This window comes from Rhinoderma darwinii, chromosome 4, assembly GCF_050947455.1.
Source record: "Rhinoderma darwinii isolate aRhiDar2 chromosome 4, aRhiDar2.hap1, whole genome shotgun sequence".
NCBI lineage: Eukaryota > Metazoa > Chordata > Amphibia > Anura > Rhinodermatidae > Rhinoderma > Rhinoderma darwinii.
In genome coordinates this window covers 370,219,237-370,238,226 of record NC_134690.1, presented here as the reverse complement: position 1 = coordinate 370,238,226, position 18,990 = coordinate 370,219,237, and the positions used below count along the sequence as shown (strand labels likewise).

Here is an 18,990-nt window from a genome sequence, read left to right as displayed (position 1 = left end):
TAGACTTGTTTGTGTGTCCTAAAAACACCCCTGCAAGTGAAAATATAATAACATTCAGCTCAGGAAAATTCAAATTATAAAGCCGCTTATTTGTGATTGATAAAAAAACGAGACTATTGTTTCTGCTGGGAAGCCGTAACTGTATAAACTCTTTGCGTCGGTTACGTTTAGCTCCACAGTCGATGTTTAGCCCCCTGGTAAAGAAAATTCTATTATAATATATGAACTTTGCCTCTTCTTATTGGTATATTATATACAACGTTGGCATTGTTCACTGAATCGTCTCCTAAAAGAATAATGGTGGAAGTCTTCGACAAACAAGTCACGTTCCATACTATGTGAAAGTCGCTCCTTTTTTGCCTATGCAAATGGATGGTGTTTGTGTCCGCTATATGTAATAGCATTGACATGAAGAGTATTATTTTCAATGCGGTTACACCAGAAATCGTCACAATGTACTACACTTTGTTTTCTATGTGGGGAGCGCACCCATAGACTCTGCTGTGTGTATGTGAATTAATACAGCACCTTAAAGGGACACTCACCAGTTTATTAATTCCCTATCGCCTAACTAATCTAATGGGGGCTATGATGCTGATCGCTACAGTGTGATTTGTTTTAAAAAAAAAATCTCTTATTTTCAAAGTTATGAGCATTTTTCTAAATATGCGAATGTGGCTCTAATAGTCAAATGGGAGGTGACTCTTTCTTTTCACTCTGGGCAGTGTAATGTTTTCTGTATGACGCGGTCTAATCTGCATGCAGCTTCTCCCCCTTCCCTGCCCAGCAACACAGGGTGATCATATAGTATACAGCTTCCGTTCCCCACTGTGTATTCAACTGGTGATATCCCTGGTTGTCACAGCTGTTCTAGGAGGTCCACAGCCCGATTTATGGATGTTTGAAGTGATCCCCCTTCCCTCCAGGTTTAGTCTCCCACTGTGAAGCAGCTTGATGCTGATAGGACCGTTTTAGAGGCTGTGAGGCGGCTCCACCTCAGGAGATTCGCTACTGTTACCTCCCACTTGTCTAATAAAGGCTCATTTACATATTTAGAAAAAATGCTCATAACTATGCAAATATATATATTTTTTTAACCAGTTAGTGACCGCCTATTAGTGGTTTTACGGCGGGCACTAACGGTCTTTATTCCGATGAAATAGCCTTTTTACGGCGCTGCATCGGAATAAATAAACAGCAGGGAGCTGTTAAATCTCCCTGTTCTCAGCTACGAGAGGTAGCTGGGAGCAGCCCTGCTCTAATGGGCGAGATCGATATCGCTCGTTTAAGCCCTCAAATTCGGCGCTCAATAGCAAGTGCCGCTTCTGAGTGGTTTTGGAGAGAGGGATGGAGCTCCCTTTCTCACCCCACCGGCACCATGCGTAAGATCGCAGGGTGTCAGTGGTTTCTATGGCAGCTGGCGGGCCTAATAAAGGCCCCCAGGTCTGCCGCTAGTTATGCCTGCAGATGCCTATCCGTTTTACACGGACAGGCACTAATACACAGCAATACAAAAGTCTCGCAGTGTATTATATAAGAGATCGGATGATCACATCGTGAAGTCCCCTAGTGGGATTAGTTTAAAAGTACAAAAATTTTTAATAAAGTTATTCAAAAAAAGTGAAAAAAAACATGAAAAACCCAGTTATTTTTCCCCTTACAATATGCTTTATTATTAAAAAAACAAAGTTGAGCGCAGTAAAAAATAAAATAAACAATGCAAAAATTGCTGTTTTATGTGAATCCTGCCTCAAAAAATTTGATATCAAAAAGTCGCTTCTACTCCAAGATGGTACCAATAAAAACTACAAGTTGTCCTGCACAAAAAAAACCCTCGTACAGCTGCATCGGCGGAAAAATAAAAAAGTTATGGCTCTTGAAATATGGAGACACAAAAAACAAATAATTTGGAAAAAAAAGTGTTTACTGTGTAAAATATACAAAATCTACATAAATTTGGTATCGTTGCAATCGTAACAACCCGCTGAATAGTTATTGTTATTTATACTACACGGTAAACAGCGTAAATTTTAGATTTTTTTTTTTTCTATTCCCCCGCCAAATAAAAAGTTCATAAAAGTTAATCAATGAATTCTATGTCCCCTAAAAGGGTGTTATTAAAAATACAACTTGTCCCGCATAAAACAAGACCTTATACGGCTATTTCGACGCATAAATAGAAAAGTTATAGCTCTTTGAACGAGACGATGGAAAAACGTAAAAACTAGCTTGGTCAATTGGTGACAGTCTTCTTTTTTTTTTTTTTTTTTTTTTTCCCAAAAAGTTTTTATTGTGATTTTTACCATAAACTACTCTTTTACAATGAAACAGAAACATCAAAGCGACAAGATCATTGTGATAGTAACAATGAGCGATATTCTAGCAGAAAATGCATCTAATCTTGAGCACAAAAATCTGAATTATAGAGGCGTCTTCCATGTCAGTAGATAGGTACAATAAATCATATAATAAAGACAATAATAAAATAACATCAAATCAAGAATCAAACACTTTACATAAGTGTAAGTAGAAGTTTCTAGGAGGAACTTCGAGCCAGCCATGCTCCCCACATTCCTCAAAGCACCGCCACTCAGCGAATATTGTGTACCCCATTCCCTTGCGGTAAGTACAGGTAGAAATGCCCCAGAGTGCATTAATGTGAAACCTTCGGTCCCATCTAACAGGTTCCAGACACTTATTTACGGCATTCGCATGACATCATGTTATTGTTATGACATCGGTTGTGATCCCATCAATACCCTTTCCTGGTACCACACAGTGTTCTTGAAATTCGTTCTTATGGCTTCCCTAATCCGTTGCGGAAGAACAGAGATAAAACTACCCCATGTGTCAAAAAAGGAGTCTATGAGCGCCGTCTTACGTATTGAGATTTTCGTCTAATCCATTTTGAACAGAAATGTGAATTTATCCAAAAACAATTGGAATGGCGGTGCTCGTTTTTGCAACCATGTGTGCAAAATAGATTTTACACCCGCTGCCGCTATCATTTGCAATAATTTACCTGCTCCCCGTGTATAGCTATATCTTCCCTCGTCCAGATATCCAAAAATAGCCAACAAGGCATCATTAGGAACAAAGTTAGTCAGGTGTGTTAAAGTAAAAGTTCTTATTCTATCCCAAAATTGTTGCATCGCACGCCGTGCCCACAAGCAGTGATACAGATTTGCATCAGCCTTGCCTCATTTAAAACAATTAGGGTTATTATATATGCCCATCAGATAGCCCCTCGAAGGAGTAAGGTATGCTCTGTGACATGTCTTTATTCTCATTTCCAAATACCTGGCAGATGGTAAATATTTATGAGCTTGTTCTATTGCTAACAGTATATTCCCATAAGTTAGAGCTGAATCATCTAATACCCATTTGGAGAGGGAAACGTCAGTTTCTGCATAATCTATTAGTGTGTGTAGAGCTTGATAATTTTGTGATATCGCCCCCCCCCCCCTAATACTCGGGAGTTGGATTTTTCATTATCTGTGCCCCTAAGTATTTCAGCGAGTTAGCTTGCCGTCTAAAGGGGTATGCAGAGGACCACAAAAGTTTTGACGGTCCCTTAACCCCTTAATGACCGGGCCTGAAAAGACCTTAATGACCAGCTAAATTTTTCTGTTTTTGCCTCTCTGCGTTTCAGCAGCCATAACTTTTTTTTTATTTTTTCATTGACGTGGCTGTATGAGGCCTTTGTTTTATGCGAGAGAAATAGTATTTTTTTTCCCCCTAGTTTAGGGGTGAAAAAAAAAATTTTTTACGGCGTGAATATAGGAAAAAGCGATTCTCGGAATATTTTTTTTTTTTTTTTTTTTTATCCCGTTCACGCTAAATAACCCGTTAGATTAATTCTTCAGGTTATTACGGTCGTGTAGATACCTAATATGCGTAGGTTTTTTGTTTTTATTTAGTGTAGGGACAATAAAATGTATTCAATGGAAAATAAAGATTCTTTTTGGGACTTTTTTTATTTATTTTTTTAATCCCATCAAGGGATAACTTTATTTGTAACTTTATTTTTCACTTGTAATGTATTAGCATACTTCTGTATGCTAATACATTACACTGTGTCACTATGACACAGGCTGCTGATCGGGCAGCACATAGTGTGCCCAAACAGCAGGCACATGGAACAGACAGCCCTGTGGTCCTTTTGTAGGTCCCCAGGGCTGACTGCAGAGGGATTCCCCATTGTTTGATCGCATCACTGGAATCCCGGTGATGCGATCAAAGAGGGGAATTCCCTTTGATCTTGCCGCGGTCACGGACCGCGGTAATCAAAGGGTTAAACAGCTGGGGTCCGAGTGTGTGCCGACCCCAGCTGTGTTCAGGAGGCTGCTCTAAGATCAGGAGCTGTTAGTAACAGCTCCTGCTTAGAGGATGAGTGCTCACACGAGCGCTCATCAGCCTGATCTGCAGCGACGCCAAAAGACGTCTCTGTAGATTAAGCACCCGCACCGCCTGACGTCAAGACAGTGGGCGGTCGGGAAGGAGTTAAGCAAAATGTTTGTTTTAACCAATATGGAGGACAACGTAAATACCCCTCTATAAAGAAACTAACTAGATATCAGTAGGTCATATATAATATATTATATGGGGGGAGGGCGTATATTAGAAAACCCCCCATGACTACGGGTAACGTCAGCGGTGACTCCTAACATATTCAGAATAAAAACCTAAAAATAGTCATTGAAAACACACATTGATTTTACAGTGTGAAGCAGATGAGGCCAGACAGTTGTCAATAGTTGGATAATAAACATATGTGTTTTGAAAGTATCATGAGTAAGGCTTGGAGTAACTGCAAACATTAAAGCACATTCAGTGCTCTACATAGTGTATACAATATATAAACCCAGGAGACATGTAATGTTTTCTAAATAATATGCAAAGAGCCCCAGGTCTGAGTAATCATTTGAAGGCAAAGATGCAGTCAGCACCAGACCCAAACAAATGGTTACATAAGTATATGTGGATTTATAATGTAAGCAACTTGCCCATAGATTTGTGCGGTCTGGCGTGTCACCCTATTGTAGCCAGGTCCCCCATTATCTGAGGTAGGGCTTGCTTTGGGTTGGAGATCATCAACAGTATGTCATCCGCAAATGCTACTATTTTGATTTCGACCCCCGTCTTTTTTTTTTTTTTTTTTTTTTTTTTTATGCCCTGAAATGCTGTGGAGGTTTGTAAATGTCGCAACATTTGATCGATCGACAAATTAAAAAGTAGGGGTGAGGCCTCATGCACACGAACTTTATTTTTTTTGCCTCCCGTAAATACGGGTCCTTTGTCACACTTATTCGACCAGTATTTACAGACCCGTTTTCTCTGCACTAATCGGCACCCCCTTCTCTCTATCAGTGCTGGAAAGAGAGAAGGGGCAGCCCTTTCAGGCAGAGTTGCCGCAACGATTGTAAGTAAAAGAAGTTCATACGTACCGTTGTCTTGGTGACGCGTGCCTCTTTTGACACCCAGTCCCACCTCTCTGGATGACGCGGCAGTCCATGTGACCGCTGCAGCCTGTGTTTGGCCTGTGATTGGCTGCAGCGGTCACATGGGATGAAACGTCATCCCGGGAGGCCGGACTGGAGGAAGAAGCAGGTAAGTTAACTTTTAATACTATTCACTCCAGCGGTAGTCATTGTCCCGGGTGCTGAGAGTTGCTGCCGATCAGATAACTCTTTCAGCACCCTGGACAGTGACTATTTACTGACGTCGCCTAGCAACGCTCCCGTAATTACGGGTGCACACACGTAGCCACCCGTAATTACGGGAGCCCCATAGACTTCTATGAGCCTGCCTGTGCCATTATTACGGCCTGAAATAGGACATGTTCCATATTTTTCAACGGCACGGGCACCTTCCCGTAAGCATACGGGAAGGTACCCGTGACCAGTAGAAGTCTATGGGCCCGTAATTATGTTTGTGTGCATGAGGCCTGAAATTGGTGACCTTCTCTTTAATATAGCTGTGGACCCCAATTAATAAGCTTGGAACATAGTGTACATTACAAATGTATTAATTTATGTGAACGCTAGCTTGGAAAATGTATATCTATAATTTAAACTGACACCATTCCTCTTTGCTAGCAGTAGATGGCGCTCTTTGCACAATAGAAGAGACGTTGACTTATGTAGACATATGTAATATTGGGATATAAATGTCTTTAAAACCAGGTACTTTTTCTTAACCACAAAAGTTTGATTCCAAATTTCCAGGCTATGATGATTTTCCTCTTCTGGAAATGCTGGACATTTAAAGTACTTGGAGGCAGAACGTTGTTCCATCACAAAACTGAGCGGTTACCGGTGCTCCCTTTTATCCATTATAACACTAACATTTAATCATCTGCTAGAGTAGATCAGACTACTATAACATGTCAGACTATTGTCTTGGTACTTTTATGGGTAACATGGCTTGACTGTTCTGTGGATGACTATTAATATGGGCAAAAAGCGTATACGGTTTTCCACCACTGACCCTCATTTGCCATTCTACTGCTGTAGTGATCATGTGATTCTATGGTTATAGATCTATTACATGTGGCTATTGAGGTTCTTATAGACTTAACATCTATATTCTCACGTCTATAACACTTGAGGATAACTTTATTGCATAGTTGAAAAAACGGATAAAATTGGCATACTCATACAGTGTACAAACAATGTTAAGACACCTACTTTGGTATTCTACTTAAAGTAGCACTCCAGCTAATTTTTATTTGGACATCTAATTCTAACTCACCGGCAATATTCTAGCAGTGTAATTTTGTTTCTTTTCAGCTCATTTGTATACATACATTTGTAACCCTTTTATTATGGACCGCTGTGTTTTGTGATCTTCAGTCTAACCACCAGTGCGGAGCTTGCTCTCATGTATAGACAGGATATTCGTCTCCCCTGTGTAGGACTTCCTGTGAACTACATGATTCTATCATCACTTATGAAATCCTTCCGGGTAGCTCTTACTCATCCTTCGCACCAAGCTGCACCCTCCTTCTTCCTCTTTGTTCCTCCATGCATAGAGTCCTGCTGAAGAGATAATTTCTGCCAGGGACCAGGAATGCAGTGATATAATAGGTGAGTCCATACAATGATTAACTAGCGTTATTAAAATCCTCTAACTCACACAAACTGCCTATACTATCTGTCAGTGCTGTGTGCAGACTCCAGAATATGTCCATGAGATGCTTTTTCACACTGCTCTCCCCTGTCTCCTGCTTGTAAGAGCTGACAGGGAAAGATTCCTCATAAACAGGAAGCAGAGAAGAGCAGTGTGAAGCAGCATCTCATAGAATACATACGAGACTGCAGTGTGAAGCAGCATCTCACAGAATAATCTGGGGACCCTGCAATATTAAGCAGGATCTCCTAGAATACACTAGGTACTCTGCAGTGTGAAGCCGCATCTCCTAGAATACACTGGGTACTCTGCAGTGTGAAGCAGCATCTGCTAGAATACACTGGAGACTTAGAAGAGTTTTATTACTGAAGGACATTTGTTCTATGTCACTGAGCTTTATCACTTTCTGCACTTCGATTGGATGCTGAGACTCCGTCCCCTCTGCATCTGAAGAGCCAGAAGCATAATGGGAATTGGAGACTTCAGGGCTGCACATGAGACTGTTAGGGAAGCCACATCAAAAGGGAAGAAGGAGCAAAAATGGTAGATGGCCCATATGTGGCAGATCAACTAAAACCGGTAGACACAAGGAATACACAAGAGCCTCTGCATTATTCTTTAATAATCGCTGATGCTACACTATATAGGCAAAAAAAATAAAAAATTCTATTGCTGGGGTGCTTCTTTACGTTACTTTCCAATGCACGGATTCTTACATTTCTACCTTGCAGAAAGGAAATGGTGATCATATAGTCTGTGTAGCCAATAGGAAACCTCTTGTAGGATAGAAATGCTCTACATGAACAGGACTTCATGCCATTATCATTACACCGCAGCCTACAATTACGTGTGCCGTGCCCTCTTTGTCTAATATATAGTATAATACCAGCTGAGCCTGTGATTTTTATGTGTGAATGAATAACACATGATTATGGTAACTAGCATCTATTAAGAAGCTGCCAGAAAATGAATATATAATTTTACTTTAAACTATTTTTTTCCTGCATTCCCTTGAAAGCATCAAGAAATAACAGTTTATTCGCTATATGAATTACCTTTTAATTTTGCTGAAGATGAGGACTTTTCCCTGCTGGTATTGGGAAATAATTAATTTGTCTTTTTATTAAGAAGGTTCTCTGGGATGACCTAAATGTTTGCAGAACTGCTTAAGGCCTCATTCAAATGGTTGTCACATGGCCACGTTTTAGAGTCACCATAGGGTAAGTTTGGTTAACTTAAAATGAGGAGGGTTTGAGTCTTTGAGCCATAAGAAGGATGATAAAATGTGGCCGCATTATGGCCGTTTGAATGAGGCCTAAACCAGTAAAATTTTATACACCTGATCAAATACGACCCTTTTAAAAAAATATTCTATTCACTTGCCAAAGTCCGGTCTTTGTGCTTCTCAGTCTGTTTACTTTTTTTCTTGTGTTGTCCATATGAACGACTTGTCACAAGCACAGTGACCAATCACAGGCCTTCGCAAGTCATGTGCTGTCCGTAGTTTGTCTCTTCTGAAGCCTGTAATTGCCGGCATGTGTAGGCCCAGTTACAGTGGAAAAATAATGTGTAAAAGAAGAAAAAAAATAAAGTCCCCCCGAAGGTCTTTTCTGACCTTTTTGAGGGAAAGACCATAATAATAAAAAACAAAGTGCAAAAAAACTTAATATATAGCCAATGATTGGCGGAGGGGGGAAGACTACGTTCCCCCCTCCGCCAATCATTGGCTAGCCCTTACACAATTACACTAAAATAGACGTGTAACATATCAAAATTTACGGTATACAAAACTAATCACAAATAACAGGTCTATTTTTGTATAAAACTAGATTACCTGAAAAAATAAGCTGAAAAGTGTAAATTTATATTTTTAAGGCTCAAAACAGCCCACTCCTGAACCAGTTAATGTTGACATAGCACCACGTGCTCCTAACCGCTCATTCCCAATCATTGCCCTGTGTAAACAGGGCAGCGATCAGCCAACAAACAAGCAAACTCTTGTTTGTCGATCGCATATTTTATACTGCCCAAAAAAATTATCTTGTGTAGGCAGCACGTCTCCCCATGCAAACCGAGATTGTGCAGCCTACATGATGCACAAGGTATGGGGATGAACGATCATATTAACGATGGTTCGTCCCCATACTATCATTACTCCGTGTAAATGAAGGGGAAAAATGGGCGCCGATCGTCCTTTTATCTGCCCCTAAGGACCTGTTCACATCAGCGTTGCTTTCCATTGAGGGGCTCCATCTGCGTTTTCCGTCGGCACAACCCCTCAACGGAAAGGCAAATAGAAATCTTTGCTTCTGTTTGCATCACCATTGATCTCAATGGTGACGGAAACGTTGCTAATGGTTTCTGTTTGTCACCGTTGTGACAGGGTTCCGTTGTTTTGACGGAATCAATAGCGCAGTCGATTGGTGTCCGTGCCGTCCAAAGGCTCTGCGAAAGATGTGAAATGTCCTATATTTTTTCTTTTTATGGACCGTGCTGCCATACTTTATGCGAGTGGCTGTCAGCGGCCGGCTGTGCATGGGGCCTTAAAGTGGCCTCTGTGCCTTTTTATCAGAAAGGTTTACGAAAATACACCGGCCTGAAGAAGGGACTGCTGTGCCTTATGAGCTTGCAATTATAACTTTTCTGGTTCTCATATCATACTTTACATATTACTTTTACATAATCTTTGTTTTTGTTTTTTTTACACAATGTTTTCTACATTATAGTAATGTTCTTCTAAGACTTAAAATGATCTAGATAATTTCCCTCTTGTTTAATCTTGGAAAGCTGGAAAGTACCTATAGAAGTACCTATATGCTACATAGTACAATATGCCAAAGGATTCCACTTTAAATTTAAAAAAAAGAAAACAAAAATGCAACACAAACTTCAATAAATAGAAAAAAAATCCCCAAGACTAGTGTGTAATGACACAATCCTTCACCTCCACATGGAGCATTTCTGCTGAAGAATGTATTAATTATACAGTTTCATTGTAAAGTAGTAGTTTTATGTTGTTTTCAAGTTACATAAGTGGTTAGAAGTGAGAAGGAAACTAGATAATGGAGGAATGGTACAATGCAGAGTTCTAATAAAAGATTCTCTAGAATTGGTACTTCGTGAGAAATACAAGTTAACTTTACAAAAAATTTACTGTAAGGCCCCATGCACACGACCGTGTTCGGTCCTTGATATACAGTCCGCATGTCCCGGACCAAACACAGTGCGGGGAGCCGGGCTCCTAGCATCATACTTCTCTATGACGCTAGTTGTCACTGCCTGTCCACGGAACTACTGTCCCGTACTGAAAACATGATTACAGTACGGGACAGTTGTCCTGCAGCGAGGCAGTGACACCTAGCGTCATAGATGACTATGATGCTAGGAGCCCGGCTCCCTGCAGTGTGTTCGGCCCGGGACATGCAGCCGACATGCGGACCGTATATCACGGACCAATGGGGCATGGAGCCTAACAGACATGTCTGGAAAGCTGACAGGTTCTTTTTAAGTGTCTAATTACACTTTATGGACAAAAGTATTGGGACCCATGCACATTACACCTACAGGAGCTTTTATGACATTCCATTCTAAATCCATAGCCATCAATATAAAGTTGCAGCTAAAACCGCTTCCACCCTTCTGGGAAGTTTTTCAACAACATTTTGGCCTGTTTTGCAGGAATTTTTCCCCATTCATCCAGAAGAGCATTTGTGAGGACCGACACTAATGGGGGATGAGAGGGCCGGGCTCGAAATCTCTGTTCAACTCCATCAAACAGATTTGGGAGGAACTAGAAGTCAGGGCTTGGTGCTGGCCGGTCAAGTTCTTCTCCACCAAACTCGCCCAACCATGAGTTTGTGGACCTTGCTTTGTCACTGGAGCACAGTCATGCTGGAACACAACAGGGTCTCTCTTCCCCCCCCCCCCCCCCAAACTGTTCCCACAAAGTTGGAAGCATATAAATGTCCAAAATGTCCTGCTATGCTGAAGCATTAAGATTTCACTACACCGGAACTAAGGGGCCTAGGACGAAACATGTTGGGGGGGGGGGGGGGAAGTAATTTTTAAACAACGTGTTTTGTTGCTGGTCACTTCAATGTAGCTTTGGCTCCGTGTCTGCAGCCGCCGGCCATTATTAGCACTGTGTTCCAATAGGCATTGTCCTATGGTACTACTCCTCCAGCAGCATACATATTTATTTTTAAGCATATATGTGGTTCGTCTTCTTGCTCATGTAGCTTAATAAAGTTAACGATCATTTAGTGGTAGTTGGGAAATAGGGTTCTTTGCTGGTGGCAATTTTGTACATGCAATACCAAACACGACCCAAGGACAGTTGTAGCGCTGTCTCTGCAACGCAGCCATGTATTTCTAATCCTGTACAAACCTTTAAAAAATGTTTTTAAAAGCAGCTGTCTGGACGAGTATATGTATGTCTCTGCCCTGGAACCACGTTTAAAAATAAAGTTAAAGGTGTTTGCCCACGAACCTTAGTGCTTCTCTCGACCCCGTCCCCCACAGCACTATAAAGGGGTGGAGACTTGCATTCAAACGTCTGCTACCCAAAACATAAAAGCGGGTGTAAATTTGTATTTATTGAAAATTGCATTCTGCAGTATACTACATATTGCGCAAAATCGCTTTTTCCATTTTGTGTTCAGAACACATTCTAAAACCAATTTAATTCATTAGTACTTATACTATTGATTTTGTTACGTGTCATTCATTGTGAGACGTTTGAAGCCAGCCTTCTACCAATGGCCCCAATCATGTGTGAATAACGGCCTGCGGGCAGCTTGCTGGCTGTGCCTACTACTAATGGCCCTAATTGTGCAAATAACGGCCTGCGGGCAGTTTGCTGGCTGTGCCTACTACTAATGGCCCTAATTGTGCAAATAACGGCCTGCGGGCAGCTTGCTGGCTGTGCCTACTACTAATGGCCCTAATTGTGCAAATAACGGCCTGCGGGCAGCTTGCTGGCTGTGCCTACTACTAATGGCCCTAATTGTGCAAATAACGGCCTGCGGGCAGCTTGCTGGCTGTGCCTTCGATCCTCCCCTGGCTTTCACAAGCAGAGTGAAGCCTGCGTGTCTAAAGTATGAGCAAACAATAGGATTTATATAAGCCAAGTATCTGGTTGCAATGAGAACATTGCAAGCCGTGAGATTTTCAAGTCCGGCTTTATGAAGTGTCCGTGAAATGTAGATGTTCTTTATTTCATTGGTGTGCTCTATCAGTTATTGGATTTAGAGTAACATCTGGGAGTGTGTAAATTGAGTAGATTGACTGTTTCAAAGATTCTCCATGTAGGGCCATTAGTTTCCCCATTCACAAATGTGAATTATTACCCGCTGTTGTTCAGCTGAACGGTTTATTTCTATACTGAAAAATATAGTCGCAGGATAAATGCACATTCTTGATTTTTGTTTTCAGGGGCCTAAAGATTGTCCCCTTCTTCTTCTTCTTTTTTTTTTTTTTTTTTTTTTTTTATTGGACTCCCCATTTTCTCCAAAACGGAAGTGAGTGCTGGGATCCCATTGCCACAGCTTGGTTAGCCGAAGGAGTCCCTACTTTTAGGGGAGTCCTGGGATTACCTTCTGTTAGGAGAATGTGTATGGTTCCACTCTCAACCATTATTAATCGTACATCATTTTTAACATCTTAATGCAGGTACATCGTGAATTACCTTGCATAAAGGCTCCATGACTGTCATGTTTATCGCTTGGGTGCAGGAACTGTGCCAGGCTGTGATCCTGCTGGAATTCTCTGATCCTGCTGGAATTCTCTGATCCCGGCCGTTTAATTCCCTTAGATAACATGGTCAATAACGATTGCGGAATCTAAGCAGTTTGAGACTGGGAGGGGGCTTCCTTTGTCCGCACATCGACACCCTATGATGGGTACCATGACAACTGGGGCCTAACAAAGGCCTCCAGATTCGCCATGAGCTACTGTAATGGATTGCCGCTCAGTGTAACATGGACAAGTAATAATGCTTTGGAATACGGATCAAATGATTGCAGCCTCAAGTAGTCTGATAGAAAAAGTCTCTCCTAAAAATAAACCCTTTTTTTTTAATTTAAGTTTTCTTTTATTGTTTGAAAAAAGTAAAAAAAAACAAACCTATAGGCACCACTGCATTTCTAACTAAGTGTAGAATAAAGTTAACTCATTATTTACGCTGCACAGCATATTTCGTACAAAAACTACTATGGGAAAAAATGGATAAAAATGATTCAATAAATTATATGTACCCCAAAATGGTATTAATAAAAACTAGTACTGCTCCCGCAAAAGCAAGGCCTCCTACTGCTCTCTGAATGCGGCGACATAATTTTTTTTTCCCCATAAAGCATGTTGTGCAAAAGTACTGAAACGTAAAAAAACAAAACCCTAAAAAGCGGTATAAAACCCAGCAGAAGTACGTTTTACATTCTAACCTTTAAAAAAAAAAAAAAAAAAAAAAAAGGTAAATTATTGGGTAAATCTCCGTACTGTATTTTGGGCCCATATTGTACCTTTTTGATTTTATACTGAGGCACGATGAGGGTTTTTTTTCCTAAGGAAAGTGAGCGTTTATTTGAAAACATTGTGGCATGTACAGTTAGTAAGTGAATTACCTATATTTCCGCATTGATTACAAATAAAATGTGGTCTGAATGTTATCTTAGGCCCCATGCACAAGAACGTATTTTTGCGGCCGCAACTCACCCGCAAGTCTGCGGGTGAATTGCGGCCCCATTCATTTCAATGGGCCCATACACACAACCGTGGTTTCCAGGCTCATAGAAATTAATGCATGCGGCCATGTGCACGGCCTGCGGGCGGCTCACGGGTGACTCCGTGGCCATCTGAGCTGAAAATCATGGCCGCGCACAACACTATGGTCGTGTGCATGAGGCCTTAGTCACAAACCTAGACAAACCCAATGTAACTAAACTAATAATATACACACCGTTGTACTGTTCCTGTCTTCTATTGAGCACATTGAATAAACATCCACATTGCTGGGAGACCAACTAAGTGAACCCTAGAATTTAATAACCTGTAGTTCTTGCTTTGGCAGCAATCACCTCCACCAAACATTTCCTGTAGCTGCAAATAAGATTTGCACAATGTTGGGGAGGAATTTTGGACCTTTCCTCCTTGTAGTTAATCTATGTTTCTGGGATCCCGTGCACAACGCTCTACAGGTCTTACCACAGCATCTTCGGAGGGTTAAGGTCAGGACGTTTACTAGGCCATTCCAAAACACAAATCTTCTTTTTCAGTCATTCTTGAGTTGATTTACTTGTGTGCTGTGGGTCATTGGCTTGTTGCTTCACCCAACGTTTCTTCAGCTTGGTCATGGACTGCTACATTTACATTCTCCAGTAAACACTTTTGAGTTAGTTGTTCCCTCAAGGATCGCAAGGTGTCCAAGCCTTGAGGCAGCAACGCAATCCCAAACCATGACGCTCCCTCCACCATGCTTCATAGTTGGGTGAGGTTTTGGTGTGCAGTGTTCTTTTACCGCCAAACATAGTGTTGTGCATTTGTGCTAAGAAGTTGTACTTTTGTCTCAATGGTCCATAGAACATTTTCCCAGAAGTATTGTAGAACATCCAGGTAATCTCAGGCAAACTTTAAAAACATGCCGCAATGTTTTTTTTGATAGCAGCGGCTTCCGTCATGGTGTCCTTGTTTTTCCAGTAGCAGAACATGAACAGAGGTTTTTGCAGTTTGTAGAGTCTTTGGTAGGTCTTTTGCCCTTGGGTTCTTTCCCACCCTATTTGGGATTGCCCGTTGTGCTCTTGGAGTAATCTTAACCGGATGTTCTCTCCTAGGGTGAGCAGCAATAGTGCTCCATTTGTAGACCGTTTGTCTAACCGTGGATTGATGTAGGCCCAGGTCTTTAGCAATGCTTTTGTCGCCTTTTCCATCTACATTCCTCCCCATAACATGTCTTCCGATAGTTTGCGTCGAGGAATGGTTCAGACTAACCACGCTTTCTTGAAAATAACAGATTTGTCAGTACCAAGGCCTTGTGTGCCTTTCTTTAATCCCTTCCGCCGCAACCGTTTTTTGGATTTTTACTTTTCGTTTTTTTCCTTCCCACTTCCCAAAAGCCATAACTTTTAATTTTTCCATTGATGTAGCCGTATGAGGGCTTGTTTTTTCGGGACGAGTTGTATATTTTCACGGCACCATTTATTGTACCATATAATGTATTGGGAAACTGGTTTTCTTTTGTGACGTGGAATGGGGGAAAAAAAAAACAGCGATCCCCAATAGGATTACGGCGATACCAAATTTATATTGTTTTTTTTATTCTGTTTTACTATTTTTACAAGAAAAAGAAAATTTGTGTTTTTGTCGGCATATTCTGAGAGCCATAATTTATTTTTTATTTTTTTTCCTTCAGCGATTTCAGCGCTATGAGGGCTTATTTTTTGCAGGGTGAGCTGCAGTTTCTATTGGTACCATTTTTGGGTACATTAGAGTTTTTTTGATCACTTTTTATTCAATTTTTTGTGGGAGATGAAGTCACTAAAAAACAGCAGTGTTCCCGTAAGGTTTCTGTTTTGGCGGAATCAATGGCCTAGTTGACTGCGATATTCCATCAAAAAAAATTACGGAACAGAGACAAATGGAAACCATTAGCAAAAAAGGCGTAGTTATTGAAATCAATGGTTTCCGTTTGGTTTCTGTTCATGGGTTCCTCTGACTGAATGATCTAACGTAACCCATCAATGGGAACCCTGACGCAGATGTGAACGATGCCTAAGATGAGCTTTAGTAAGGGGGGTCCTGAAGATTCTTTCAGATGTATATGAATCTGATTCAAGTTCATGAATTAGAATTATGCTCCATTCTGTATAGTTAAAAACAAAAAAATTAAATGGGATTTGCATTGATTATTATTTTTTAGTTTGCAAATAAGTCAAATTAAAATACTTTTTTTGGTTCTGGTAAATAGTGTGGAGCAAAGTCACAGAACCATCCAGAGTCGTCTCACCACATATCAAGGAGAATTTCCCTTTTAGCTGAACAAATCGGAAGTAACTGATGATTTCTTGCTACGGCTCGGCACAGATAAGCAATTTTGGGCGGTGCTGGAAAGTGTTATATCTCACACACTGGTTATAGCGTGGGATTAGCAAGTTTATTAGATTACACGGATTTAGATGAAGGATGCCACGTACAGGTCTATACAAGCAGATAATATGGCAGGCCCCGCTTTATGCAATGACTGAGCTTTCTTGTATGATTCTTGCCATCTGCTTTTCAGAGTTTAATTAGAACGTCCATAAATTGTACGCAGGAGAGAGATGTATGAGGTAACCCATGGATGACAAGTTCTCCTATAGATAGATCATGGCTTTCTGCTGTACGTTATATATTTTTTTGGTGCAGCTGCTTAGAATGGGTTTGTCTATATAATAACCATTAGTTATGAGATGTCGTGACTTATTAAGGAAGCGATAAGCAAAATATTCTCCTGTGGGACTAAATTCTGCAACCCACAACAAAATCTAATCTTCTATCCGGCTTATTGTACTGAAGTGTATCCATCATGCTCCTTCTGGATGTTCATTTATTAGGTTTTTTCTTTTGCATACCCACCATTTTTGTTTGTTTTTATATAGATGCTAGGTTTTTTTTGTTTAATAAGCTTCATGATATTTTTCTTTCCACTGCTATATAAAAATCTAGGTAAAATATTAGACGTACAGGTACATTGATTTATAGCTCAAATCGACGCTGTCATTCCATTCGGCCTGGGCTTAGTCTCGTGCTTTGTCTACCCATTCTGAAAACCGCAATAAGGGTCATCCTAATATTAGGTGGAACAAAGATTACAGGGATTTTCACTCTGTTCAATATTTTCCCGCAGCATTGGTTTATAGAACTGAAACCTGACCCGATGTTCATCATTCTGGTATTTAGTAGCCCAATGGTTTTTTTTGTTTGCCTTCTGTATTTAGTTCAGATAACCCGAAATGGTCTTTGCACATGGCTTTTCTATGTTCACAGGCCGTGTACAGTGTCACATGATGTCCCTATACAACCATGTGCATATAAATTAAAACGTTGTCATGTAACATGTAAGTTGGATTTCTAACAGGCATTGAGGGCTTCCTTTCAGGGACTTTATAGTCACGTGTCCTAGGTAGCCTATAATTCTCCTTTACTAATTAATGTTGTATTCCGGAATATACCTTTTCGCTCTTACTGCTTTAATGTAATATTATAACACATTGTATTGACAATCTGCTGGATCAGGCTTGGCTGGATTTTATTTTCATTCAAGGATTTGATACAGATGAAAGAAATGTTAGTGTTCTTCAAATCTCACCATAAGGCCACATTCAGATTTATTATGTTCTGATCAAGTTGTGAAGCCCCCGTACAAAATGTATGTAGGAATATATACTACTATATGGTGTCAAATATCAACCAAAGCGTCCACTCAATGCTGATGATACAGTGCCATGATGGCGTCAAACATTAAACACATAAAAGTATCTGTATGGCCTGTATAGTATCAAAATAAAATAACGAACTGCTATCGCTGACAACAAAGTTTAAAGTGTAACTAAATGTTCAAAAAACTTTTGACGTGTCTTAGTGACATGTCAGAATTTTTGATTGGTGGTGATCAGAGCGCTGAGACACTCATCAATCGCTAAAACTGACTGGCAGAAGTGCTCGGGTGAGCACTGAGCCGTTTCGTTTCTGATCTGTCATCCTCGGAAAGCTGAGCAAACGATGTACAGTCTCATAGACTTTCTATCAGAAACTAAGCTCACCCGAGCGCTTCTGCTGCTTCGTTTTAGCAATCGGTGGGGGTCTCCTTTCTCTGACCCCACCGATTAAAACTTCTGATATGTCACAATTAGGGTATGTTCACACGCACTGTTTTCAGATGTAATTCGGGCGTTTTACGCCTCGAATTACACCTGAAGAAACGGCTCCATTAAGCCTACAAACATCTGCCCATTGCTTTCAATGGGTTTTACGGTGTTCTGTTCCCACGAGGTGTTCTTTTACGGGTCGCTGTCAAGATGGCGCGTAAAATGACACCCCCGTCAAATAAGTGCATGTTACTTCTTGGGACGTTTTTGGAAACGTTTTTCATTTACTCAATTGAAAAACAGCTCCAATAACGTCCGTAAAATATGCAGCAAAAAACGTGAGTAGTTACAAAAACGTTTGAAATTCAGAAGCTGTTTTCGCCTGAATGTTTTTACAGTTTAGTTACCCTTTAAGTTTAAAGCCTGCTCGACCATTTAAAGAAGGTTACATGGAGATTGGCTGGTGGAATTCTGGAAATTGTGGGGGCAGTCGGCCCTTTGCCGATGCTGTAATCTAAGCCTCACATTTTCTGTACTTAACATTTTGGCTTCAGAATCCAAAATCATTTTGAGAGTATCTTGTCCTAATTAGTTAGAAATTCTGAAACAATTGGCAGCTTATTTTTGTCATTTCTGTATGTATAAAGAATGTTCCAGGGTCTTTTCGTCTTTGTGACCTCTTTTGCTCCTGTCTTACAGATACACGTGAATCCTTGTTTTTATCAAGCCAGCAACAAAAGCACATTTGTACCTTTGGAAAGAAATGAGTGGTGTTGGCTGAGTTCTGGTGACTGCATCTCCCTCCTGCCAGACAAACACTATTTTAGAGTCATTATAAGGAATCCATCAGAGGCCACACTAAGGTAAAGTCATGACTGCAGTTTTGTGCTGCAATGACTAATTATTTCTTCCCTTTTTTTATCCTAAGTCTAGTGCAGAACATAAACCATTTTTATTGCTCTTTATAATTTTGTTATTTTTTCTTCTATTTCATTAATAATATCATTGAGTTCAATGCACA

The 18,990-nt window shown here is 40.6% G+C and overlaps 1 protein-coding gene across 1 annotated transcript in view; it reads left to right on the top strand.

Annotated features, from left to right (window-relative positions):
• Nucleotides 1-18,990, top strand: part of APLF (aprataxin and PNKP like factor) — a 128,501-nt gene that overhangs the window by 16,451 nt on the left and 93,060 nt on the right. Inside the window, exon 3 of the mRNA XM_075863105.1 lies at nucleotides 18,669-18,832. Within this exon, the coding sequence (XP_075719220.1) occupies nucleotides 18,669-18,832 (164 nt within the window). The remainder of the gene's footprint in view (nucleotides 1-18,668; nucleotides 18,833-18,990) is intronic.